At 51.3% G+C, this 27,317-nt stretch overlaps 1 protein-coding gene across 1 annotated transcript; it reads right to left on the bottom strand.

Annotated features, from left to right (window-relative positions):
• Positions 1-32: 32 nt before the first annotated feature.
• On the bottom strand, positions 33-27,317 carry LOC140197919 (stress-associated endoplasmic reticulum protein 2). The gene is made up of 3 exons (XM_072258526.1): positions 27,177-27,317; positions 8,756-8,831; positions 33-3,316 (listed from the first exon to the last, which is right to left on the bottom strand). Exons 1-3 carry the CDS (start codon positions 27,258-27,260, stop codon positions 3,276-3,278), a joined length of 201 nt encoding a protein of 66 aa, XP_072114627.1. The 5' UTR covers positions 27,261-27,317; the 3' UTR covers positions 33-3,275.

The following is a 27,317-nucleotide window of genomic DNA, read 5'->3' as shown; positions in this document are numbered from 1 at the left end:
ATTGGCAGTTTATCAATCAAAAGCCACAATCATTTACAACAAGGCAGGTACATCCTTTATTGCTGATAAATACAAATGTTCCAGGATGGCAGAAGCATTGAGTACAAAATTCACCCTTTAGGGGTTGGGAACTCAAATGTAAAATTCAACCAAATGCCAGTAAAATGTAATTGTATTTAGATACAGCACAGTAACAGGCTCTTCTGGCCCAATGAGTCCGTGCCATACAACTACTCGTGACCAATCAAGGTACTAACCCGTACGTCTTTGGAATGTGGGAAGAAACTGGAGCACCTAGAAGAAACCGACATGGTCATGGGAGAATGTATCAGCTCCTTACAGACAACAGTGGGGATTGAACCTGGGTTGCCTGCGCTGTAAACCGTTACATTAACTGCTAGGCTACTGTGCCATCCCCAAATGTCCACTGGGAGATGGATTGTCTGATTGGACAGAAGCTGGTCACTGACTGTACAATCAGGTGGAGGGCAGTGTTGGCACACACAACATCCCACCCCCACCCACTGTGCGTGTGCTGTGCTGGGAGTCAGTAGTACAGTGTTGCCACAGTTCCACTGAGACTCTGGTCTAACAAGCAGCGGAACAGGTTTGATCCAGTCCGGGCCCAGGCCAGTTACCAGAGGAAACTTTCAAACCCTGGTCACTGGTTGTCACGACATCAAGGTACTTCTCAAGCTGGTGCAGGGGTTAAGTGAGATATGCCTACTCTCTGGTCCCTGTTCTTACCGAGCCACAGACCAGCCAGGGAGTGGAGGTCTGCGTTTCCATGGTGATCAGAGAAAGCCTGCAGCCAACCGGTTGGAAGTCAGGGGTACATGCCCAGATCACAGATCATCTCAGTCCATCACTCCCTGAACCTGTCAGAGTGGCTGTACTGTGGTGACAACAGGCAAAGACCTGTCCAGCCAGTGGTAACTCTGGGGAAAACAATAATTTGTCCATTTGATTGGAGTCCAAAGAGCTACAGGTTGCTGGGGTAAAGTAGAGATCAGCCCAGAATCTCTCTTTTAACAGATGGAGTGAGAATGCTTCATGATCTTCACAGCAGGAGGATCAACACCTCTCTGACCAGATTCCAGTGATGTTCCCCCCTACACAGGACACTGGCATGGGAAATGGCCAGCAAAACCACACCAGCGCAGGAAGGCACAGGGTAGGACAGGACCAGGGTGGTTCTACTCTGCATCAGAACTTGTACAAGAGTCGGAGGACCACCCACAGAAGGTCTGAAATGCCAATTAGTAGACCATTGCTTCTATGACAGATATTTACAGATTAAATTATCCGTTCAACAACTTAATTATTTTCTTTTATAAAGATACTTGTGCTGAAATAACATTACAGGGATAGATATGGCACATTGGACAGAATGACCCAACACACATTCCCAGGGTCAGACACAGAGTGAAGCTCCCTCCACACCGTCCCATCACACACTCCTGGGGTCAGATACAGAATGAAACTCCCTCCACACTGTCCCATCACACACTCCCAGGATCAGACACAGAATGAAACTCCCTCCACACTGTCCCATCACACACTCCCGACATCCGATACAGAGTGAAGCTCCCTTGATACTGTCCCATCATACAGTCCCGACATCAGATACAGAGTGAAGCTCCCTTGATACTGTCCCATCATACAGTCCCGACATCAGATACAGAGTGAAGCTCCTTCCACACTGTCCCATTACACGCTCCCAAGGTCAGACACAGAATGACCCTCCCTCCACACACCCCCCAGGAAAACACAGAGTGAATCTCCCTCCACACAAACCAAGGGTCAGACACAGCGTGAAGCTCCCTCTACATTGTCCCATCACACACTCCCAGGGTCAGACACAGAGTGAAGCTCCCTCTACATTGTCCCATCACACACTCCCAGGGTCAGACACAGACTGAAGCTCCCTCTACATTGTCCCATCACACACTCCCAGGGCAAGGACAACACAGATGATTTAAGGAGTTAAGCCACTTGCAATAACGGCCAAGAACCTACAGGGGAGCTGATTACAGTGCACAGTGGAGAGGTGTCCACTGGAGTTGGATGGAGCCATATGAACATGCAGGGATAAGGAAACCCTTATCCTGGTCAGTGGTCCTATGACAAAAATCTGCCGTGCTTGCGGCTGGGCTTATTAATCAGGTCAGTTGAAAAGATCAGGGATTGGTCCCTCGAGATCAGCTCCTGCCAAGTCCAATGTGAGTGTGAGGCAGAAGGAATGATGCACTGCACACCAGAGAACAGGAGACTGTATGAATTAAAGAGACCTGCAGTGACCCAGCACCTTACTAAACCTGTCAGTATCGTAGCCTGCCAGGATTTGACAGTCCCTGTAGGAAAGAGGTCCTCAGTCACCCAGTGCAAGCAGACTGCCATCTGCTCCATGATGCAGGCTCGGAAAGTGAAGGTCGGTCTACAGAATTACTAGAGTGTGAGGTTTACGTAACAAGTCAGTGTGCAGAACGATAGTGCATCTTGTTTCCACTTCTAAGTGTAAGAATAAAACCTGCCAAACTATATCCCTCAAACAGGACGAAGTGCATAAATAATTTACTTGGACTGGCAAGGCTTTTTAAAACCCAACAGAGGTGTTCCTGTTCCTTCAGAGTCAGCCCCACAACCCAGCAAATGGCAGAGGGATGGGAGATGCTGACTGACTTGTGGTCACAGCAGGGAAATGCCCGGGTCAGGCTCCAGCAAACAGAGACAAACGCTGAGAAAAACCCAGGCTACCAGACAGCGAGCAGAACATAGGTGTTCCCAACCTGGGGTCATGGACCCCTCGGTTAATGGTAGGGGTCCATGGCATAACAAAGGTTAGGAATTCCTGAACTGAGGGTTAACATTGGCAGGGAACCTTGAGAGGGTGCACCCAGCACTAGTAAAGAACAAGCAGGGACATCCTTGTGTTTACAGGGACGAAGAAAAGTGATGAATTACACTGAGCATCAGCAAATGACTGGAATATGTATACTGCTCAGGTTGCCATTATTTTTGCCTTATTCTATAAGTTACTTTATATATATATATATATGTATGTATATATATATATATCTATATATATCACTGTCTACAATGTGCACCCGCCTTACTTATTACTGGGAAATACTGATGGTAGATTTGGATTTATATATAAGACTGTAAGTTTGTTGTTCAGTCCAGACAGAAGTCGATCAGGAATCAGAGAGTGAAGAGGAGAAACAGTCGGCAATAGGCGAATGGAAAATTGCTCCCACCAGCCGGATCATCCTTCAAGCTCCCATCCGGATACTCTGAATAATCTGGAAAATCGCTGCGGTGGAAGAAAAGAAGCAAAGATATTAGAATATATTGCTCCAACTCGACATGTTCCAGTTGGTCACACCCTTTACAACAGATATTCCTGACCAGGATCAGACAGCTCAGTCCACCTTGAACTGTGCCCTTTCATTGGCAGTTACAGTTATGAGGGGCACATGTAGGGTGAATGTGCGCAGTCTTTTCTCCCAGTGTTGTGGAGTTGAAGCTTGATGTCCGCAAATCCAGAGTGCACTGGAGGCTAGAGATGTCCTGGGGTTAGAGAGTGTGTGTGGGAGGGTAGGAGGAAAGGGGTCTTGTCTTGCTGTTATTGTTTTGTTGCTTGGCATTCTCTGTTTTGTTTTGTTCTGCCAAACACTGTGGGCATGCTACGTTGGTGCCAGAATGTGTGGTGACACTTGCAGGCTGCCCCCAGCATATCCTTAGTAGATTGTGTTGAGTGTAAAATGCAGTGATGCATTTCAATATATGTTTTGATGCATGTGTGGCAAATAATTTGAATCACGAACAAAGAGCACAGGTTTCAGGTGAGAGGAGTGAGATTTAACAGGAATCTGAGGGACAACTATTCCACCCAAGGAGTGGTCACTATGGAACAGGTTGCTACAGGAAAAGGTTAAACTAACTGACAATTTGGTAGTTAAACATACTTTGAGGATCTGGATACAGTTTAGAATATACTTTGGTTTATTGAGATTTTCTCTTTTAAGTCCCATTTTTTCTAATTTTTTTTTAAACTTTCTATGACCCATCTAGTTTTTAAAGAATGGGTTAGATTGGGTATTAAATGCTTCCAGGATTTGTTTGTTGGAGGAAGTCTCTTCGTTTGAGCAATTGTCAGCTAAATACAGCTTATCAAAAACCCACTTTTTTCGATATCTACAAATTAAAGATCTGCGATCTCAAGTCCCGACAAGAACTTACTAGACAGAATTTCTAATTTGAAACCTTTTCATAATGGTTCAATATCCAATATTTATGGCATGTTGCTAGGAATGAGAAATGGTCCTTTAGACAAAATTAAGAATCTCTGGGAACAAGATTTACAGACATCAATTTCTGAGGAAACTTGGAATGAAAGTTTTAAATTGGTTAACACTTCATCGTTATGTGCCCGCCACTCCCTCTTAAAATTTAAAGTGGTCCATAGGGCCCACATGACTAAGGATAAGCCAGGCAGCATCTATAGGAAGAGGTACAGTCGACGTTTCAGGCCGAGACCCTTCGTCAGGACTAACTGAAAGAAGAGATAGTAAGAGATTTGAAAGAGGGAGGGGGAGATCCAAATGATAGGAGAAGACAGGAGGGGGAGGGATGGAGCCAAGAACTGGACAGTTGACTGGCAAAAGGGATATGAGAGGATCATGGGACGGGAGGCCTAGGGAGAAGGAAGGGGGGGGGGAGCCCAGAGGATGGGCGAGGAGTATAGTGAGAGGGACAGAGGGAGAAAAAAGAAAGAGAGACAGAGAGAGAGAGAGAGAGACAAAGAGAGAGAGATAGATAAATAACAGATGGGGTACGAAGGGGAGGTGGGGCATTAACGGAAGTTAGAGAAGTCAATGTTCATGCCATCGGGTTGGAGGATACCCAGACGGAATATAAGGTGTTGTTCCTCCAACCTAAGTGTGGCTTCATCTTGACAGTAGAGGAGGCTGTAGATAGCCATATCAGAATGGGAATGGAACATGGAATTAAAATGTGTGGCCACTGGGAGATCTTGCTTTCTCTGGCGGACAGAGCATAGGTGTTCAGCGAAACGGTCTCCCAGCCTGCATCGGGTCTACACCACCTCCCCTTTGTACCCCATCCGTTATTTATTTATTTATTTCCCCCCCCCCCCTCTCTTTCTCCCTCTGTCCCTTTCACTATACTCCTTGCTCATCCTCTGGCACCCCCCCTTTCTTTCTCCCTAGGCCTCCTGTCCCATGATCCTCTCATATCCCTTTTGCCAATCACCTGTCCAGCTCTTGGCTCCATCCCTCCCCCTCCTGCCTTCTCCTATCATTTCAGATCTTCCCCTCCCCCTTTCAAACCTCTTACTAACTCTTCCTTCAGTTAGTCCTGACGAAGGGTCTCGGCCTGAAACGTTGACTGTACCTCTTCCTATAGATGCTGCCTGGCCTGTTGTGTTCACCAGCAATTTTTATGTGTGTTGCTTGAAATTCCAGCATCTGCAGAATTCCTCGTGTTTAAGGATAAGCTATCTCATTTTTATTACTCCCTATTGTGATAGATGTAACAATGGAGAAGCTTCACTAATTCATATGTTTTGGACATGCCTGAGTCTTGAAAAATACTGGAAGGAAGTATTCCAAACTTTCTATGTATTTTTCAAAGTAAATTTTAAGCCTGACCCTTTGACTGCCTTGTTCGGTATTGTTGGAGGAAAAGATATTATTATGGAGACACCTGATTTGCACATTTTGGCATTTACTTCTCTTACAGCTAGGAGGGCAATCTTGTTTAAATGGAAGGATGTCGTTCTGCCTACTCACGCTCAATCGTTACGTGATGTTATGTCATGCCATGCTTAAATTTAGAGAAGATTCGTTGTTCAATGTCTGAATTTAGCCAAGACTTTCAAACATTGTGGGTACCATTTTTGAACTATTTTCAAAACCTTTGATTTGCTGTTAAAGTACAGATGTTGGCTAATAACATATTTCACTATATGATAAGGTTTTTTTTTCCCTTTTTCTTTCTTTACCAAACAGCTTCGATCTTAGTAGTGGGCTTAGATTCTTTTTTTTTGTATAATAAATTATATTTCAATATTACAATTTAATTTAATTTACATGAATATAGGGCAATGAGGTCGCAAGTGTGATTCAAATATAATGTATATGGTATTTCTTTTACCTATAGTATATATCTTCTTGTACTCTGTATTCTTCTATGTAGAAATTAATAAAAAATATTGAAAAAGGGAATTTAAAGGTTGAAGCAGGTACATTAACAACATTCAAAGTGTACTTGGCCAGGAACGTGATGGGAAAAGTTTAGAACAGGAATTCCCAGCCTGGGGTTCACCATCCCCTTTGTTAATGGTCGGAGGGTTCAATTTCCATCCTTATCTGTAAGGAATTTGCCTGTTCTCCCCGTGACCACGTGGGTTTTCTCCGGGTGCTCCAGTTTCCTCCTACCTTCCGAAGACGTAGGGGTTCGGGATAGTGAGTTGTGGGGTTGCTATGTTGGTATCGGAAGGGGGCAATACTTGCGGCTGCCCTCAGCACATCCTCGGACTGTGTGGTCGTTGATGCAAACATCATATTTCACTGTATGTTTTGATGTACATGTGACAAATAAAGCTATTCTTTATAAATGGGCCCGTCATCGGGAATCTTGGTTGGCACGGAGCAGTTGGGCCAAAGGACCTGTGAGTCTGACTCTTAATCATCAGCAGCTGAAGATGCTGCTCCAACTCCAGCAGCCACTGCCCCCTGTCCCACCTCCACACCACACTGTTACCAATGACAAAACCAAAGACCTTTAAAGCAAACTGATACCCTGTACAAACTAGCTGACACTTAGAATGGGAATTCTGAGAATGACAGAGCCAGGGATTCTGGAATGACAAGGGAACTTGGAAATCTCTCACAGAAATGGAAATATGTACAGGATAGGTGTTCATGAGAATGATGCCGGGAATGAAAGGGTTAATGCATGAAGATCATTTGATGGCTTGGGGCCTGCACTCGCTGGAGTATGGAAGAATGAGGAGGGAATCTCATTGAAACGAGTGAAAGGAACTATAAACCTGTTAGCCTGACATCAGTGGTTGGGAAGTTGTTGGAATCGATAGTTAGGAATGAGATTATAAAGTACCTGGAGGCACATGACAAAATAGGCCAAAGCCAGCATGGTTTCCTGAAAGGAAAATCCTGCCTGACTAACCTACTGCAACTTTTGAGGAAATTATAAGCAGGGTAGACAAAGAAGATGCAGTGGACGTGATGTACTTGGATTTCCAGAAGGCCTTTGACAAGGTGCCGCACAAGAGGCTACTTAGCAAGATAATAGCCCATTATAGGGAAGTTACTAGCATGGGTGGAGCATTGGCTGATCGTCAGAAAACAGAGAGTGGGAATAAAGAGATCCTATTCTGACTGGCTGCTGGTTACCAGTGGAGTTCCACAGGGGTCGGTGTTGGGACCACAGCTTTTTACGATTTATGTTAATGATTTGGACTATGGGATTAATGGATTTGTGGCTAAGTTTGCCAATGATACAAAGATAGGTGGAGGAACAGGTAGTGTTGAGGAAACAGAGAGGCTGCAGAGAGACAGATAGTTTAGGGGAATGGGTAAAGAAGTGGCAAATGAAATACAAAAATACAAAAGTGGGAAAGTGTATGGTCAAAGAAATAAACAGGCAGACTATTATTTAGATGGAGAGAGAATTCAAAATGCAGAGATGCAAAGGGACTTGGTAGTCCTTGTGCAGGATGCCCTAAAGATTAACCTCCAGGTTGAGTTGGTGGTGAAGGCGGCAAATGCAATGTTGGCATTCTTTTCCAGAGGTTAAGAATATAAGAGCAGAGATGTGATGTAGAGGCTCTATGAGGCACTCGTAAGACCACACTTGGAGTATTGTGTGCAGTTTTGGGCTCCTATTTTAGAAAGGATATACTGAGATTGGAGAGGGTTCAGAGAAGATTCACAAAAATGATTCCAGGAATGAAAGGGTTACTGTATGAGGAATGTCTGGCAGCTCTTGGGCTGTATTCCCTGGAGTTCAGGAGAATGAGGGGGATCTCATAGAAACATTCCAAATGTTAAAAGACCTGAACAGATTAGATATGGCAAAGTTATTTCCCATGGTAGGGGAGTCTAGGACAAGAGGGTATGAGTTCAGGATAGAAGAATGTCCATTTAGAACAGAGATGCAGAGAAATTACTTTAGTCAGAGGGTGGTAAATCTGTGGAATTTGTGGCCATGAGTGGCTGTGGAGGCCAAGTCAAGGCAGAGATAGATAGGTTCTTGATTAGCCAGGGCATCAAAGGGTGTGGTAAAGGCAGGGGAGTGGGGATGACTGGAAGAATTGGATCAGCCACGATGGAATGGCAGAACAGACTCGACGGGCGGAATAGCCTATTTCTGCTCCTATATCTTATGCTATTAAACCTATCAAATAGTGAAAGGCCTAGACAGACCATAATCTCTCAATGGCAACTGGGGAAGCCCAACAACTCAAGATTCCTCTGATCTTATTAAAGTGAATCATTTTATTGAAACAAATCTGATAATGGAGTTTTTCTCCTCCAAAAGGGGATCAAGATGAATAACCGAGGAGGTAGAGGGGAGAGAACAGAGGAATGAGACTGATTGGAGAGCTCCCCCCACAAGCTCAATGGGCAGGCTGACCAGTCTGTGCATATCAGTCATAATGCATTCTTCACTGCCGACACCAAATAGGTAGAAGTGAGACACCCACCTGATCCACACACCACAAACACGAAGAGAGCCAACAACCAGGGAGCGACTGGGGCCTTCTCCTCCTGCAGGGGCCGCTGGAAAACCACACAGACTGTTAGTGTGGACATGGGCAGCCAGGCAACTCCTCCCACCCCACCAATGCCAATTGACTAAGTCCAACCACCAAGTCCCACTGCACACCGACAGGGCCAGATTGCACCACTCAGACCCATCCTACACACTAACGTGACTGGGATCTCTGCCTCAAAATAAAGGGCTGTTCCTTTAGAACAGAAATGTGGAGCAGTTTCTTTAGCCAGAGGGAGGTGAATCTGGAATTATTGCCACAGACAGCTGTGGAGTCATTGGGTGTATTTAAGGCAGAGATTGAATGGTTTGTGAATGGTAACAGGTGAAGGGTTATGGGGAGAATGGGGTGAAAAAAGAAATCAGGGATAATTGTATTGTGGAGCAGACTCGATGAGCTGAATGGCTTAATTCTGCTCCTGTACTTTGTGGCTTTATGGTTTTTATTGTCAAACCCTGCCCAGACATCTCACTGGCACTATACCACATTAATTTTAATGTAACCATCGCTGGAAGAATCTCAGATGGAGACGAGCGGGCATACAGGAGATAGATATAGAACTAGATGAGTGGTGTCACAACAACAACCTTGCGCTCGATGTCAGTAAGACCAAAAAGCTGAATGTGAACTTCAGGAAGGGAAAGACAAGAGAACACGAACCAATCCTCAGAAGGATCAGAAGTAGAGAGAGTGAGCAATTTCAAGTTCCTGGGTGTCAGTATTTCTGCTGATCTAACTTGGACCCAACATATCGATGCAGCAAGAAAGGCAAGACAGCAGCTATATTTCCTTTGGAGTTTGAGGAGATTTAATTTGTCAACTCAAACACACAAACTTCCACAGATATACCGTGGAGAGCATTCTGACTGGCTGCATCACCCTCTGGTATGGGATTTGCGGGGGAGGGGGGAGAGGCTACTGTACAGGATCGAAGTAAACTGGAGAGTTGTAAAATTAGTCAGTTCCATCAATGTACATGACATCTTCGAGGAGCAGTGATTCCATCACCCATATACTTATTGTAACTCAGTTATCTTCTCCATTATTATAAATTGCATTGAACTGCTGCTGCAAAGTTAACAAATTTCACAACATATACCAGTGATGCTAAACCTGATACTGAAGATAGTAGCAGGAAAACTGATCAAAACTTTGATTAAATAGTTTAAACTGTAAAGGGGGAGAGTGCCAGGATGCTTAGGGAAGAAATGCCAGGATAGAGACAGGTGAGGGGACAGACGAGGAGAACTTGGAAGCAGAGTCCTCTCAGGCTGTGAGTGTGAGAGGGTATCTCAGAGACGTGGGAGACAGAGGCTGTAGACAGGCCAGGTCTGTTGACATTAGAGTGTCCGATGGATGATGGGGATAGAGCACAGGTTTGGACAGCACAGCCGGATTTGAAGTGAATGATTTTCAGAAGCAGAACAAGGGAAGCAGGTCACAATAATGTATTGTCAAGGTACATACATGTTATCATGTACCACCTTGAGATTCATTTTCTTGCAGGCATTCAAAGAAAAATAAGAATTGAATTTATGAAAAACTATATGTAAACAAAGACTGACAAACAACCAATGTGCAAATAAAAAAGTACTGAGAACATGAGTTGTAGAGTCCTTGAAAGAGAGTCTGTAGGTTGTGAACTGAGATGAGTGAAGGCATCCTTGATGGATCGAGGGTAATAGCTGTTCCTAAACCTGGTGTGGGACCTGAGGTTGCTGTACCTCCTGTCTGTGAGGAGCAGTAAGAAGAGAGCATGGCCTGGAGGGCAGGGCTCTGTGATGCTTCCCTGTGATAGTGCCCCTTATCCTGTTACCCACCACTTTCTGCAGACTTTTCACGTCCTGGGCATTGGTGTTTCTGTGCATTAGGGTTGGTGTTGACAAGGGCACAGCAACAGACCGGTGAAGTGATGTGATTGCAGGGTGGGCAGAACTGGAAAGGACAGTGAAGGAGCCGACTGTGCCTCTCGACACCATGGTTTATATACCCTAGTTCAATTTTGACAGGTGATAGAAGATGATTGATACGGAAATGGTCCCCTGGAGATCATCCTCTCCATGTTACACTGCACAGAGGCTGGGCAACAGAGAACAGCTTCTAACATTAAGCAAAGTCCAATGGTTAGAAAACACAGAAATAAAGATCACTCAGAGGGTGGTGCGGGTGTGGATCAAGCTGTCAACGGCGAAGTGGTAGATGCGGGTTTGATTAAGCACTGAAGAGAAGTTTTGATAGGGACATGGATGGGAGAGGTATGGAGGTCTATGGTCCAGTTGCAGGTCGATGGCTGCAGTGCCCTATTATTCTATAAAGCTAATTGGCAATTTTCATCACGTCAGGGCACCCCACAGAAATTCAAGCTAAAGACGGACATTTAGGGTGGGGGAGGGTGTGTGAGGGAAGGGGCCAGATGGAGGAGGAGTGTGGCTGAGGGACAGCAGAGGAGTATGCTGACCCCACCTTGTTGCAGGACACGGCTCGCTGACAGGCCGGTGATGGGTGTGGACGTACTTAAGTGTTTTCCCTGGTACAGCAGGCGCAGGGAGCGCGGCAAGTTGGCCAAGAGGCAGAGGCTGGAAGGTGAGTGTTTCCTTTGTCCACCTCTCCCCACCACCACTCTCAGTGAGCGCCACTGCCTGTTCCCAATTCACTGAGGTGTACTACCACCATAAAGACCATGAGGCAGTAGCAGGATTAGGCCATTCATCCCATCGAGTCTGCTCTGCTATTCTATCGTGGCTGATTTATTGTCACTCTCAACCCCATTCTCCTGTCTTCTCACCCACAACTTTTGACGGCCTGACTTGTCAAGAATCTAAGTGACCCTGTGCTCCAACCTGCTGGCCAACTTCTGAACATCTTAATACTCCCAACCCATGGGTTTCCACTGTCGGGTGTGTGACGATAAACCAAGTTATCAGAAGATTGATGCTGATGAGAGAGATAAAGGAGACAATGAAGAAACATTCAAAATGTTAATGAGAGAAGAGAGAGATTAACGGGAAAGAAACACATTTCAGATATTGACAGACTGATTGCTTTGAACCTGAATTGTTTGAAGTTTGATGGACAGGCGATACCCCAGCAGGGGGATAAAAAGAACAGGTTCGCTAAGGCACGACAGACACCACGAGATCACGAGACCCTGGAAGAGCGGTGTGACCCCACAAGTTGGTGGGAGTTTGGAGGTCTGTCGCGGGAACCGACCATAGATGCACAAGGTGAAAAAGTACGATCGGCGGGAACCTGGTGTGTGTGCCCGCCCTTGCCTGGGTGCCGGGTTCACCGCGGAAGAATGGTCGTATCCGGAACGGAGGGATCACAGTTGGTGACCACAGAAGACATAAAAAAAGGGCCCGCCCGAAAGCCAACGGCGAAGAACATCAAAGGTCTGCTGAATCAGATTTGCATATCTCCCTCTCCAACGGCACAACAGCGATTACTGCGAACTGTACTAAGCTGAACTGAACTCTGCATCACTTGAGACTGATAATTTTACCCCTAGACTGCGATAGAGCTTGATTGATTCCTATTACCCTAGTTCTGTGTACATGTGTTTTATCACTGCTAACCTGTTGCATTTATATCCTTACGATTAAAGTACTGTTACTTATTTCTTTAATAAAACTTTATTAGTTTCTGTTAAACCAGACTCCAACTAAGTGGTCCATTTCTGCTGGTTTGGCAACCCAGTTACGGGGTACGTAACATAAGTGGGGGCTCGTCCAGGATTTTGAATGCCAAATTTGGGACTGGGTAAATTGATTGGGTTAAAATTCCCAAAAGAAAGAAAGGGCAAACAGCAGAAATAGAGATTGAGGAATTTCTAAAAGCGCCAACCTTGGAGGCATTAGAGGATGCCCGGAAATCAGAGTTGGCAACTGTTGCCAAACGGTTGAATCTTTTTATGGGAAGTCGACAATGAAGAGAGCGGAGATGCACAGAGCAATCATGGAGCATTATGTATCTAAAGGTGTGTTTCCCCAAGGGGAGCTGGAGGTGGTATCTATGGGCAAACCTGGTGGAGAAGCAGTACAGCTGCAGATTGAAAAATTGAGACTCGAGCACGAGTTCCGGGTAAAACAGCTGGAACGAGAAGAGAGGGACAGGCAGTTAGAACGAGAAGAGAAGCAGTTAGAACGACAAGAGAGAGAGAAACAGAGGGAAAGGGAATTTCAGCTGGAGAAGTTAAGGATGACGCTAGCGCAGGGGCCCATGCCGAACCAAGGTGGAGGGTTCAGGGCAACCCAGGAGGTTAGGCTGGTTCCCCCATTTGAGTTGATCGGTACTTTCTCCATTTTGAAAAAGTCACTGCAAGTCAGGACTGGCCGAGGGATAAGTGGGCTGTTTTGCTTCAGGGCGTACTTAAAGGAAAAGCCCAGCAAGCTTACTCGGCCTTGTCCACAGAAGATGCCCAGAGGTATGATGTGGTGAAAGAGGCGATACTCAGGATTTATGAGTTGGTCCCAGAGGCATACCGGCAGAGGTTCCGGAATGTGAGGAAGCAGTGGGGCCGCACGTATTTAGAGTTTGCCCGTGAGTGCAGATGTATTGTGAGCGTTGGTGCGCCTCGAAAGGGGTCAATGGGGATTATGACAGACTGCTACAGCTAATACTGATTGAGCAGTTTAAAGGTTGTGTCCCTGAAGGTATGAGGCCCTATCTAGATGAGAAAGAGGCAGAAACCTTAGCCGCAACTGCTAAGTTAGCGGATGAATACGCGTTAACGCACAAAGCGAAGTTTACCCTGAGTAAAAGCTACCAGAAAGGTAGTCAAGAGGGCGGAGAGAGTCCACCAGAAAAGTCAGAAACTAAGCCGGGGACTAGTGAGAAGGATAAGGAAGACCGGGAGCAGTTTGGTAGGAAGTCTCCTGGGGTCGTATGCTATAATTGTGGGAAAGCCGGTCACTTTGCGTCCAGGTGCTTTGCCCCAAAGAAGGAAACAGGGAAAGGAAAAACGACGGTTCTGACTAGCTGTATTGAGCTGGCAAACAAACTGCTAGGGGAGAAGAGGTCTGATAAAGTTCAGGAAGGGCGCAAGAAGTTTATTTCAGCCGGATTGGTGTCAGTGAAAGAGGGGTCAAACCCAGTTCCAGTGCGGATCTGGAGAGAGACTGGAGCTTGTCAGTCACTGATCTTAGAGAGTGTGTTAGACTTTAGTTCAGAGACCCAGACTGGGGAGGTCAGTGTGATAAAAGGCATTGGGAAAGGGACTGAAGCAGTATCTTTGCACCAGATACACCTAAAAAGCGACTTGGTCTCTGGACCGGTCACGATCGGGGTGAGGCCCAAACTACCGATGAAAGACGTGGAGGTCTTACTCAGTAATGACCTCGCCGGCGGTGAGGTGTACCCAGCAGTAAGATTGACAAGCCAGCCTGCCAGGATTGAGGCCCCGCCCATGGACTCACAGGTTTATCCCGTTTGCGCAGTGACTCGGCGTGTGTCTAGAAAGGCTGCCGAAGTAAATATAGATTTGGCTGAGACGTTTTTACCAGCCTTGTATCAGAAGGGGTTAGAAAGTGAGGAGCAGCGTAGTGAAATGGAAATTAAGGTAGATTTATCATTAGCAAGGAAGGAATTTGTACAGGCACAGGAGCGAGACGAGGAGCTGATGGTTTTGACAGAGACAGCTCTCTCCAAAGCAGAATTAAAAAGGGAGCCAGTGGGCTATTATGTGGAGGAGGGAGTACTAAGTAAGAAATGGAGACCAAGTACTGTGCCCGCAGATGAGGAATGGGGGGTGGTGCCAAAAATTTATGGGGATGAGATTCTTAACCTGACCCACAAGATACCCCTCGGTGGACATTTTGGGGGGAGGAAAACAGTCGGCGGAATCGTGAAAGAGTTTTACTGGCAGCACAGGAGGAAGGATGCTATTGCCTATTGTAGATGTGAGCCAACACAGCTTATTGATATGCTAACAGCTTGCCACGATAGGCGAACAGACCTAGTCAGTGTTATCACGAAAATTAATGAGGCTAGTGTGCCACCTGATAAGGGGAAAACCCATTTTGAAAAGATAAGTATGGTGCCGACCAGATGGGAGAAGTCTATTGTTTTGGCCAGCATTGCTGATAAGGTCTCTCCCTTAATCCCCGAACAAAGTGACCTGCTAAGAGAGCTAATTAAACAGCACGCACACGTATGTCCAGATGTCCTGAGGCGATGCAAAGAGCCAGGACAAGGTGTTGTTGTCACATCAGGTCAGCCTAGTGAGCAACACCCCTATAGGATGATTAATTCAGTGACAAAAGGGCTAAAGAACGCAGAAGCGTATATTGGCGATGTAGTGGTCTGGAGTGACACGTGGGAGGAGCACATTGTGGCACTGTTTAAACAGGTGTTTGAAGCCAGCCTGACAGTGAACCTCGCAAAAAGTGAATTCGGCCACGCGAAGGTCACTTATATAGGATTTGTGGTAGGACAGGGGCAGCTGGCTCTGATGAAAGCTAAGGTGCGGGCTATCTATGAAGTCCCCACCCCGACAGACAAGAGAGCCCTGAGAAGGTTCTTGGAGATGGTGAGGTACTATCGGAAGTTTTGCAAAAAAAACTTTGCGGATATTACCCACCCTCTTACTAAGCCCTTGCCAAAGAACGCTAAGTTGGTGTGGGACCACCCTTATTACCCGTGTCCAGGATGAAAACCACTGAGAAGTTACACTGATCACAACTCATTCGTGTTTTTGGCCACTATGAAGTTTGCTAAGTTGGAGCCTGGTCTTAGAGGATTATTAAAATGACACATATAAGAGGAACAGAAAATGTGATTGCTGACTGTCTGTCAAGGTGTTGACAACTTAAAATTCTCTGTATTAGCCAATAGCTGATGAACCTGCATATTTGTGTGTATCTAATAGTGTATTCATGCCTATAATTTTTACCCCGGTAAAAACCCTTTGAAGGATAGGGGTGTGACAAAAGACCAAGTTATCAGAAGATTGATGCTGATTAGAGAGATAAGAGAGACAATGGGGAAACATTCAGAAATGTTAATGGGAGACGAGAGGGATTAACGAAAAGAGACACAGTTCCGAGTATTGTCAGACCGGTGGCTTTGAACCTGAACTGTTTGAAGTTTGATGGACAGGCGATACCCCAGCAGGGGGATAAAAGGAACAGGTTCGCTAAGGCAACAGACACCATGACACCACGAGATAACGAGACCCTGGAAGCGGTGTGCCCCCACAAGTTGGTGGAAGTTTGGGGGTCTGGTTGCAGGACCGACCATAGACGCACAGGGTGAAAAGGTACGATCGGCGGGAACCTGGTGTGTGCGTCCGCCCTTGCCTGGGTGCTGGATTCACCGTGGAAGAACGGTCGTATCCGGAACGGAGGGATCACAGTCGGTGACCACAGAAGACATAAAAAAAAGGGCCCCCCTGAAAGCCAACTGCGAAGAACATCAAAGGTCTGCTGAATCAGATTTGCATATCTCTCTCTCTCTCCCCCCAACAGCACAACAGCGATTACTGCGAACTGAACTCTGCGTCACTTGAGACTGATCATTTTACCCCTAGACTGCGATAGAGCTTGATTGATTCCTATTACCCTAGTTCTGTGTACATGTGTGTTTTATCATTGCTAACCTGTTGCATTTATATCCTTACGATTAGAGCACTGTGTTACTTATTTCTTTAATAAAACTTCAGTAGTTTCTGTTAAACCAGACTCCAACTAAGTGGTCCACTTCTGCTGGTTTGGCAACCCAGTTACAGGGTACGTAACAGGTGGTATCCTCAAAGACCCACCCAGAAAGGGCAGCATTAACCACCTAACCCTGTTAGGGAGGTTTCATGCAATCATAGAAAAGTTCAGCACAGAAACAACCCCTTCATATCATCCAGTCTGTGCCAAACCAGTACCTACTCCCATCGACTCACACCCAGATCATAGCCTCCCTAACCCTACCATCCATGTGCCTATCCAAAGTGACCTTAAAAATCGCATGCACCACCTGTGCTTGCAGCTCGCTCCACACTCTCAAGATCCACTCCAGCCACCTCCCCCTTTCCATCACCCACCCCCTTTCCCCTCAGCCATCACTCTCCCGACACCCTCCATCACTCCCCAGCACCACATCCACTCGCCCCTCCACCAAACACTCCTTTCCCATCTGTCATTCTACAGCCGCCTTTCCCCTCTGCATCACCACCCCCATTCCCATCACTCTCCAGCACTACCCCCTCTTCCCCCGTGTCGCTCTTCAGCCAGCCATCCTTCCCCCTACCCATTACTCTATAACACCAAACCCCCACTCCTCGCCAGCATCCCCTTTCCCCTTATTTTCTAACATACTCCACTTTTTAAAAAAGGAGGGAGAGAGAAACCGGGGAATTATAGCCTGGTTAGCCTAACATCGGTGGTGGGGAAACTGCTAGAGTCAGTTATCAAGGATGTGATAACAGCACATTTGGAAAGCGCTGAAATGATCGGACAAAGTCAGCATGGATTTGTGAAAGGAAAATCATGTCTGACGAATCTCATAGAATTTTTTGAGGATGTAACTAGTAGAGTGGATAGGGGAGAACCAGTGGATGTGGTATATTTGGATTTTCAGAAGGCTTTTGACAAGGTCCCACACAGATTAGTGTGCAAACTTAAAGCACACGGTATTGGGGGTAAGGTATTGGTGTGGGTGGAGAGTTGGTTAGCAGACAGGAAGCAAAGAGTGGGAATAAACGGGACCTTTTCAGAATGGCAGGCGGTGACTAGTGGGGTACCGCAAGGCTCAGTGCTGGGACCCCAGTTGTTTACAATATATATTAATGACTTGGATGAAGGAATTAAATGCAGCATCTCCAAGTTTGCGGATGACACGAAGCTGGGTGGCAGTGTTAGCTGTGAGGAGCATGCTAAGAGGATGCAGGGTGACTTGGATAGGTTGGGTGAGTGGGCAAATTCATGGCAGATGCAATTTAATGTGGATAAATATGAAGTTATCCACTTTGGTGGCAAAAATAGGAAAACAGATTATTATCTGAATGGTGGTCGATTAGGAAAAGGGGAGGTGCAACGAGACCTGGGTGTCATTATACACCAGTCATTGAAAGTGGGCATGCAGGTACAGCAGGCGGTGAAAAATGCGAATGGTATGCTGGCATTTATAGCAAGAGGATTCGAGTACAGGAGCAGGGAGGTACTACTGCAGTTGTACAAGGCCTTGGTGAGACCACACCTGGAGTAATGTGTGCAGTTTTGGTCCCCTAATCTGAGGAAAGACATCCTTGCCATAGAGGGAGTACAGAGAAGGTTCACCAGATTGATTCCTGGGATGGCAGGATTTTCATATGAAGAAAGACTGGATGAACTGGGCTTGTACTCGTTGGAATTTAGAAGATTGAGGGGGGATCTGATTGAAATGTATAAAATCCTAAAGGGATTGGACAGGCTAGATGCAGGAAGATTGTTCCCGATGTTGGGAAAGTCCAGAACGAGGGGTCACAGTTTGAGGATAGAGGGCAAGCCTTTTAGGACCGAGATTAGAAAAAATTTCTTCACACAGAGAGTGGCGAATCTGTGGAATTCTCTGCCACAGGAAACAGTTGAGGCCAGTTCATTGGCTATATTTCAGAGGGAGTTAGATATGGCCCTTGTGGCTACGGGGGTCAGGGGGTATGGAGGGAAGGCTGGGGCGGTGTTCTGAGTTGGATGATCAGCCATGATCATAATAAATGGCGGTGCAGGCTCGAAGGGCCGAATGGCCTACTCCTGCACCTATTTTCTATGTTTCTATATCCCTCTTGCCCTCAACTGTCACTCACCAGCAACCCCCTTACCTATCCTATCCACCACTCAACAGAAAACCCCCTTCCCACTCCCCTGTCACTCTCCAGAAAATCCCCCTTTCCACTCCTGTCACACTCCGACAACCCAACCATTGCCCCTGCATCACTCTCCAACCTCACACCTTTCCCCCGCTGTCACCCTCCACCTTACCCCTCTGTTCTTATCTGGCACGCCCAACTCCCTCATCTTTCCGTCATTATCGGGCATCCCCCCCGTACCCCTCCCCCTTCCCGTTCCCGTCACTAACTGGCATTCCCCTTGCCCTCCCAAGAAACCCCCCTTCACTCGCCATCACCACCCTCACACTCCGACACCCCCCTCACTATCCATCACAACCCCCTTCACTCTCCCACAAACCCTTTCACTCTCCCTCACACCCCCCGTCAATCTCCCCCACACCCACCTTCACTCTCCTCCACACACACCCCTTCACTCTCCCCCACACCCCCCTTCACTCTCCCCCACACCCCTTCACTCTCCCCCACACACACCCCTTCACTCTGCCCCACACCCCTTCACTGTCCGCCACACCCCCTTCACTCTCCCCCACACCCCCTTCACTCTCCCCCACACCCCCTTCACTCTTCCCCACACCCCCTTCACTCTCCCCCACACACACCCCTTCACTCTCCCTCACACACACCCTTCACTCTCCCCCACAACCCCCGTCAATCTCCCCCACACCCCTTCACTCTCCCCCACACACACACCCCTTCACTCCCCCACACACCCTTCACTCTCCCCCACACACACCCCTTCACTCTCCCCCACACACACCCCTTCACTCTCCCCCACACACACCCCTTCACTCTCCCCCACACACACCCTTCACTCTCCCCCACACCCCCCGTCAATCTCCCCCACACCCCTTCACTCTCCCCCACACCCACATTCACTCTCCCCCACACACACCCCTTCACTCTCCCCCACACACACCCCTTCACTCTCCCCCACACCCCCCGTCACTCTCCCCCACACACACCCCTTCACTCTCCCCCAGACACACACCTTCACTCTCCCTCACACCCCCCTTCACTCTCCCCCCACACACACCCCTTCACTCTCCCCCACACACCCCTTCACTCTCCCCCACACACCCCTTCACTCTCCCCCACACATCCTCTTCACTCTCCCCCACACCCCCCTTCACTCTCCCCCACACACACCCTTCACTCTCCCCCACACACCCCCTTCACTCTCCCACACACCCCCCGTCAATCTCCATCCCACACCCCCTCACACCCCTTCACTCTCCCCCACACCCCCCTTCACTCTCCCCCACAACCACCTTCACTCTCCCCCACAACCCCCTTCACTCTCCCCCACACACACCCTTCACTCTCCCTCACACCCCCTTCACTCTCCCCCACACACCCCTTCACTCTCCCTCACACCCCCTTCACTCTCCCCACACACCCCTTCACTCTCCCTCACACACACCCCTTCACTCTCCCCCACACCCCACTTCACACTCCCCGACACACCCTTCACTCTCCCTCACACACCCCTTCACCCTCCCCCACACCCCTTCACTCTTCCCCTCACCCCCCTTCACTCTCCCTCACACCCCCTTCACTCTCCCTCACACCCCTTCACTCTCCCCGACACACCCTTCACTCTCCCTCACACACACCCCTTCACTCTCCCCCACACCCCTTCACTCTTCCCCACACCCCCCTTCACTCTCCCTCACACCCCCCTTCACTCTCCCTCACACCCCCCTTCACTCTCCCTCACACCCCGCTTCACTCTCCCTCACACCCCTTCACTCTCCCTCACACCCCTTCACTCTCCCCCACACACCCCTTCACTCTCCCCCACACACCCCTTCACTCTCCCCCACACCCCTTCACTCTCCCCCACTCCCACCCTTCACTCTCCCCCACACCCCCTTCACTCTCCCCCACACACCCCTTCACTCTCCCTCACACCCCCTTCACTCCCCCCCACACCCACCTTCAATCTCCCTGACACATCCTTCACTCTCTCTCACACACCCCCTTCACTCTCCCTCACACCCCTTCACTCTCCCTCACACCCCTTCACTCTTCCCCGCACACACCCTTCACTCTCCCCCGCACACACCCTTCACTCTCCCCCGCACACACCCTTCACTCTCCCCCACACATCCTTCACTCTCCCCCACACACCCTTCACTCTCCCCCACACACACCCCTTCACTCTCCCCCACACACACCCCTTCACTCTCCCTCACACACACCCTTCACTCTCCCCCACACCCCCCGTCAATCTGCCCCACACCCCTTCACTCTCCCCCACACCCACATTCACTCTCCCCCACACACACCCCTTCACTCGCCCCCACACACACCCCTTCACTCTCCCCCACACCCCCCGTCACTCTCCCCCACACACACCCCTTCACTCTCCCCCAGACACACACCTTCACTCTCCCTCACACCCCCCTTCACTCTCCCCCCACACACACCCCTTCACTCTCCCCCACACACCCCTTCACTCTCCCCCACACACCCCTTCACTCTCCCCCACACATCCTCTTCACTCTCCCCCACACCCCCCTTCACTCTCCCCCACACACACCCTTCACTCTCCCCCACACACCCCCTTCACTCTCCCACACACCCCCCGTCAATCTCCCTCCCACACCCCCTCACACCCCTTCACTCTCCCCCACACCCCCCTTCACTCTCCCCCACAACCACCTTCACTCTCCCCCACAACCCCCTTCACTCTCCCCCACACACACCCTTCACTCTCCCTCACACCCCCTTCACTCTCCCCCACACCCCCCTTCACTCTCCCTCACACCCCCTTCACTCTCCCCACACACCCCTTCACTCTCCCTCACACACACCCCTTCACTCTCCCCCACACCCCACTTCACACTCCCCGACACACCCTTCACTCTCCCTCACACACACCACTTCACCCTCCCCCACACCCCTTCACTCTTCCCCTCACCCCCCTTCACTCTCCCTCACACCCCCTTCACTCTCCCTCACACCCCTTCACTCTCCCCGACACACCCTTCACTCTCCCTCACACACACCCCTTCACTCTCCCCCACACCCCTTCACTCTTCCCCACACCCCCCTTCACTCTCCCTCACACCCCGCTTCACTCTCCCTCACACCCCTTCACTCTCCCTCACACCCCCTTCACTCTCCCTCACACCCCTTCACTCTCCCCCACACACCCCTTCACTCTCCCCCACACACCCCTTCACTCTCCCCCACACACCCCTTCACTCTCCCCCACTCCCACCCTTCACTCTCCCCCACACCCCCTTCACTCTCCCCCACACACCCCTTCACTCTCCCTCACACCCCCTTCACTCCCCCCCACACCCACCTTCAATCTCCCTGACACATCCTTCACTCTCCCTCACACACCCCCTTCACTCTCCCTCACACCCCTTCACTCTCCCTCACACCCCTTCACTCTTCCCCGCACACACCCTTCACTCTCCCCCACACCCCTTCACTCTCCCCCACACACACCCTTCACTCTCCCCCACACACACCCTTCACTCTCCCCGACACATCCTTCACTCTCCCTCACACACCCCTTCACTCTCCCCCACACACACCCCTTCACTCTCCCCCACACCCCTTCACTCTCCTCCACACACACCCCTTCACTCTCCCCCACACACCCCTTCACTCTCCCCCACACACACCCCTTCACTCTCCCCCACACCCCCCGTCAATCTCCCCCACACACCCTTCACTCTCCCCCACACACCCTTCACTCTCCCCCACACACACCCCTTCACTCTCCCCCACACCCCCTTCACTCTCCCCCACACACACCCTTCACTCTCCCCCACACACACCCCTTCACTCTCCCCCACATCCCTTCACTCTCCCCCACACCCCTTCACTCTCCCCCACACACACCCCTTCACTCTCCCCCACACACACCCCTTCACTCTCCCCCACACCCCTTCACTCTCCCCCACACACCCCTTCACTCTCCCTCACACACCCCCTTCACTCTCCCCCACACCCCTTTACTCTCCCCCACACCCCCCTTCACTCTCCCCCACACCCCTTCACTCTCCTCCACACACACCCCTTCACTCTCCCCCACACACACCCCTTCACTCTCCCCCACACCCCCCGTCAATCTCCCCCACACACCCTTCACTCTCCCCCACACACCCTTCACTCTCCCCCACACACACACACCCCTTCACTCTCCCCCACACCCCCTTCACTCTCCCCCACACACACCCTTCACTCTCCCCCACACACACCCCTTCACTCTCCCCCACATCCCTTCACTCTCCCCCACACCCCTTCACTCTCCCCCACACACACCCCTTCACTCTCCCCCACACCCCTTCACTCTCCCCCACACCCCTTCACTCTCCCCCACACACACCCCTTCACTCTCCCCCACACCCCTTCACTCTCCCTCACACACACCCCTTCACTCTCCCTCACACACACCCCTTCACTCTCCCCCACACACACCCCTTCACTCTCCCCCCCACACACCCCTTCACTCTCCCCCACACCCCTTCACTCTCCCTCACACACACCCCTTCACTCTCCCCCACACACACCCCTTCACTCTCCCCCACACACACACCCCTTCACTCTCCCCCACACACACCCCTTCACTCTCCCCCACACCCCTTCACTCTCCCTCACACCCCCTTCACTCTCCCCCACACCCCTTCACTCTCCCTCACACACACCCCTTCACTCTCCCCCACACCCCTTCACTCTCCCTCACACACACCCCTTCACTCTCCCTCACACACACCCCTTCACTCTCCCCCACACACACCCCTTCACTCTCCCCCCCACACACCCCTTCACTCTCCCCCACACCCCTTCACTCTCCCTCACACACACCCCTTCACTCTCCCCCACACACACCTCTTCACTCTCCCCCACACACACCCCTTCACTCTCCCCCACACACACCCCTTCACTCTCCCCCACACCCCTTCACTCTCCCTCACACCCCCTTCACTCTCCCCCACACACCCTTCACTCTCCCCCACACCCCTTCACTCTCCCCCCACACCCCCTTCACTCTCCCCCACACACACCCCTTCACTCTCCCTCACACACACCCCTTCACTCTCCCTCACACCCCTTCACTCTCCCTCACACACACCCCTTCACTCTCCCCCACACCCCTTCACTCTCCCCCACACACACCCCTTCACTCTCCCCCACACCCCTTCACTCTCCCTCACACCCCCTTCACTCTCCCCCACACCCCTTCACTCTCCCTCACACACACCCTTCACTCTCCCCCACACACACCCCTTCACTCTCCCCCACACCCCTTCACTCTCCCCCACACACACCCCTTCACTCTCCCCCACACCCCTTCACTCTCCTCCACACACACCCCTTCACTCTCCCCCACACCCCTTCACTCTCCCCCACACACACCCCTTCACTCTCCCCCCACACACCCCTTCACTCTCCCCCACACACACCCCTTCACTCTCCCTCACACACACCCTTCACTCTCCCCCACACACACCCCTTCACTCTCCCCCCACACACCCCTTCACTCTCCCCCACACACACCCCTTCACTCTCCCCCACACCCCTTCACTCTCCCCCACACACCCTTCACTCTCCCCCACACACACCCCTTCACTCTCCCCCACACACACCCCTTCACTCTCCCCCCACACACCCTTCACTCTCCCCCACACACACCCCTTCACTCTCCCTCACACACACCCTTCACTCTCCCCCACACCCCTTCACTCTCCGCCACACCCCTTCACTCTCCCCCACACCCCCCTTCACTCTCCCTCACACCCCCTTCACTCTCCCTCACACCCCTTCACTCTCCCCCACACCCCTTCACTCTCCCCCACACACACCCCTTCACTCTCCCTCACACACACCCCTTCACTCTCCCTCACACACACCCCTTCACTCTCCCCCACACACACCCCTTCACTCTCCCCCCACACACCCCTTCACTCTCCCCCACACACACCCCTTCACTCTCCCCCACACCCCTTCACTCTCCCTCACACACACCCTTCACTCTCCCCCACACACCCCTTCACTCTCCTCCACACACACCCTTTCACTCTCCCCCCACACACCCCTTCACTCTCCCTCACACACACCCTTCACTCTCCCTCACACCCCTTCACTCTCCCTCACACCCCTTCACTCTCCGCCACACCCCTTCACTCTCCCCCACACCCCTTCACTCTCCCCCACACCCCTTCACTCTCCCTCACACACACCCCTTCACTCTCCCCCACACACACCCCTTCACTCTCCCCCACACCCCCCTTCACTCTCCCCCACACCCCTTCACTCTCCCCCACACACACCCTTCACTCTCCCCCACACCCCTTCACTCTCCCCCAGACACACCCCTTCACTCTCCCTCACACACACCCCTTCACTCTCCCTCACACACACCCCTTCACTCTGCCCCACACACACCCCTTCACTCTCCCCCCACACACCCCTTCACTCTCCCCCACACACACCCCTTCACTCTCCCCCACACCCCTTCACTCTCCCTCACACACACCCTTCACTCTCCCCCACACACCCCTTCACTCTCCTCCACACACACCCTTTCACTCTCCCCCCACACACCCCTTCACTCTCCCTCACACACACCCTTCACTCTCCCTCACACACACCCCTTCACTCTCCCCCACACACACCCCTTCACTCTCCCCCCACACCCCCCTTCACTCTCCCCCACACACCCCTTCACTCTCCCCCACACACACCCTTCACTCTCCCCCACACCCCTTCACTCTCCCCCACACCCCTTCACTCTCCCCCACACCCCTTCACTCTCCCCCACACACACCCCTTCACTCTCCCCCACACACACCCTTCACTCTCCCCCACACCCCCCTTCACTCTCCCCCACACCCCTTCACTCTCCCCCACACCCCTTCACTCTCCCCCACACCCCTTCACTCTCCCCCACACACACCCCTTCACTCTCCCTCACACACACCCCTTCACTCTCCCCCACACACACCCCTTCACTCTCCCCCACACCCCTTCACTCTCCCTCACACACACCCTTCACTCTCCCCCACACCCCTTCACTCTCCCTCACACCCCCTTCACTCTCCCCCACACCCCCTTCACTCTCCCCCACACACACCCCTTCACTCTCCCCCACACACACACCCCTTCACTCTCCCCCACACCCCTTCACTCTCCCCCACACCCCCCTTCACTCTCCCCCACACCCCTTCACTCTCCCCCACACCCCTTCACTCTCCCCCACACCCCTTCACTCTCCCTCACACACACCCCTTCACTCTCCCTCACACACACCCCTTCACTCTCCCCCACACACACCCCTTCACTCTCCCTCACACACACCCCTTCACTCTCCCTCACACCCCCTTCACTCTCCCTCACACCCCCTTCACTCTCCCCCACACCCCTTCACTCTCCCCCACACCCCTTCACTCTCCCCCACACACACCCCTTCACTCTCCCCCACACCCCTTCACTCTCCCTCACACACACCCTTCACTCTCCCCCACACCCCTTCACTCTCCCCCACACACACCCCTTCACTCTCCCCCACACCCCTTCACTCTCCCTCACACACACCCCTTCACTCTCCCCCACACACACCCCTTCACTCTCCCCCACACACACCCCTTCACTCTCCCCCACACACACCCCTTCACTCTCCCCCACACCCCCCTTCACTCTCCCCCACACCCCTTCACTCTCCCCCACACACACCCCTTCACTCTCCCTCACACCCCCTTCACTCTCCCCCACACCCCCTTCACTCTCCCCCACACACACCCCTTCACTCTCCCCCACACACACACCCCTTCACTCTCCCCCACACCCCTTCACTCTCCCCCACACCCCCCTTCACTCTCCCCCACACCCCTTCACTCTCCCCCACACCCCTTCACTCTCCCCCACACCCCTTCACTCTCCCTCACACACACCCCTTCACTCTCCCTCACACACACCCCTTCACTCTCCCCCACACACACCCCTTCACTCTCCCCCACACACACCCCTTCACTCTCCCCCACACACACCCCTTCACTCTCCCTCACACACACCCCTTCACTCTCCCCCACACCCCTTCACTCTCCCTCACACACACCCTTCACTCTCCCCCACACACCCCTTCACTCTCCCCCACACACACCCTTCACTCTCCCCCACACCCCCTTCACTCTCCCCCACACACACCCCTTCACTCTACCCCACACCCCTTCACTCTCCCCCACACACACCCCTTCACTCTCCCCCACACCCCTTCACTCTGCCCGTCATTATCCTCCCGTCGGGCTCCTCTCACACCCGCGTTGAGCTGGCATCATATGACCCGCCCCCTTACAAATAATTGGCCGCGAGAAGACAAAAAGGAGGAGCTTTACTGTATTGACTTTAGCGGTCACCAATCAAAACCTTGGGCCCACGAAAGTCAATCAGCTGGCAGCGTCATGACGTAATCCGGAGTGCACGCAAACTGCCAGACAGCCACGTAAACAGAGTAGAATTTGGGCACCGGGACACCGGGAGTTGAGGGGCGACGGCAGCCCGGGGTCGGTGTGTACTCACAGTGCTTCGCGCCACGTTGCCGCGCTGGGTGATGTTTTTACTGTGCTTCTCGTTGGCCATACGGATCCGCTGCTTCGCCACCATGGTCTCACAAGCGTCACTCGACTGCCAGGGAGGCGGCGACAGGAACCGGAACACCCG

Source organism: Mobula birostris, chromosome 5 (genome assembly GCF_030028105.1).
Source record: "Mobula birostris isolate sMobBir1 chromosome 5, sMobBir1.hap1, whole genome shotgun sequence".
Lineage (NCBI taxonomy): Eukaryota > Metazoa > Chordata > Chondrichthyes > Myliobatiformes > Myliobatidae > Mobula > Mobula birostris.
Note: the sequence above shows the minus strand (reverse complement) of the source record. Positions and strands in the feature narration are given on the sequence as shown.

What these genes read in the sequence shown, in the direction of transcription:
- LOC140197919 (XM_072258526.1), bottom strand. Translation starts at nt 27,260, where the DNA reads ATGGTGGCGAAGCAGCGGATCCGTATGGCCAACGAGAAGCACAGTAAA. An exon ending in GCAACGTGGCGCGAAGCACT is followed by an intron (nt 8,832 to 27,176) that starts GTGAGTACACAC and finishes GTGGTTTTCCAG; the next exon opens with CGGCCCCTGCAGGAGGAGAA. An exon ending in GTTTGTGGTGTGTGGATCAG is followed by an intron (nt 3,317 to 8,755) that starts GTGGGTGTCTCA and finishes CTTCCACCGCAG; the next exon opens with CGATTTTCCAGATTATTCAG.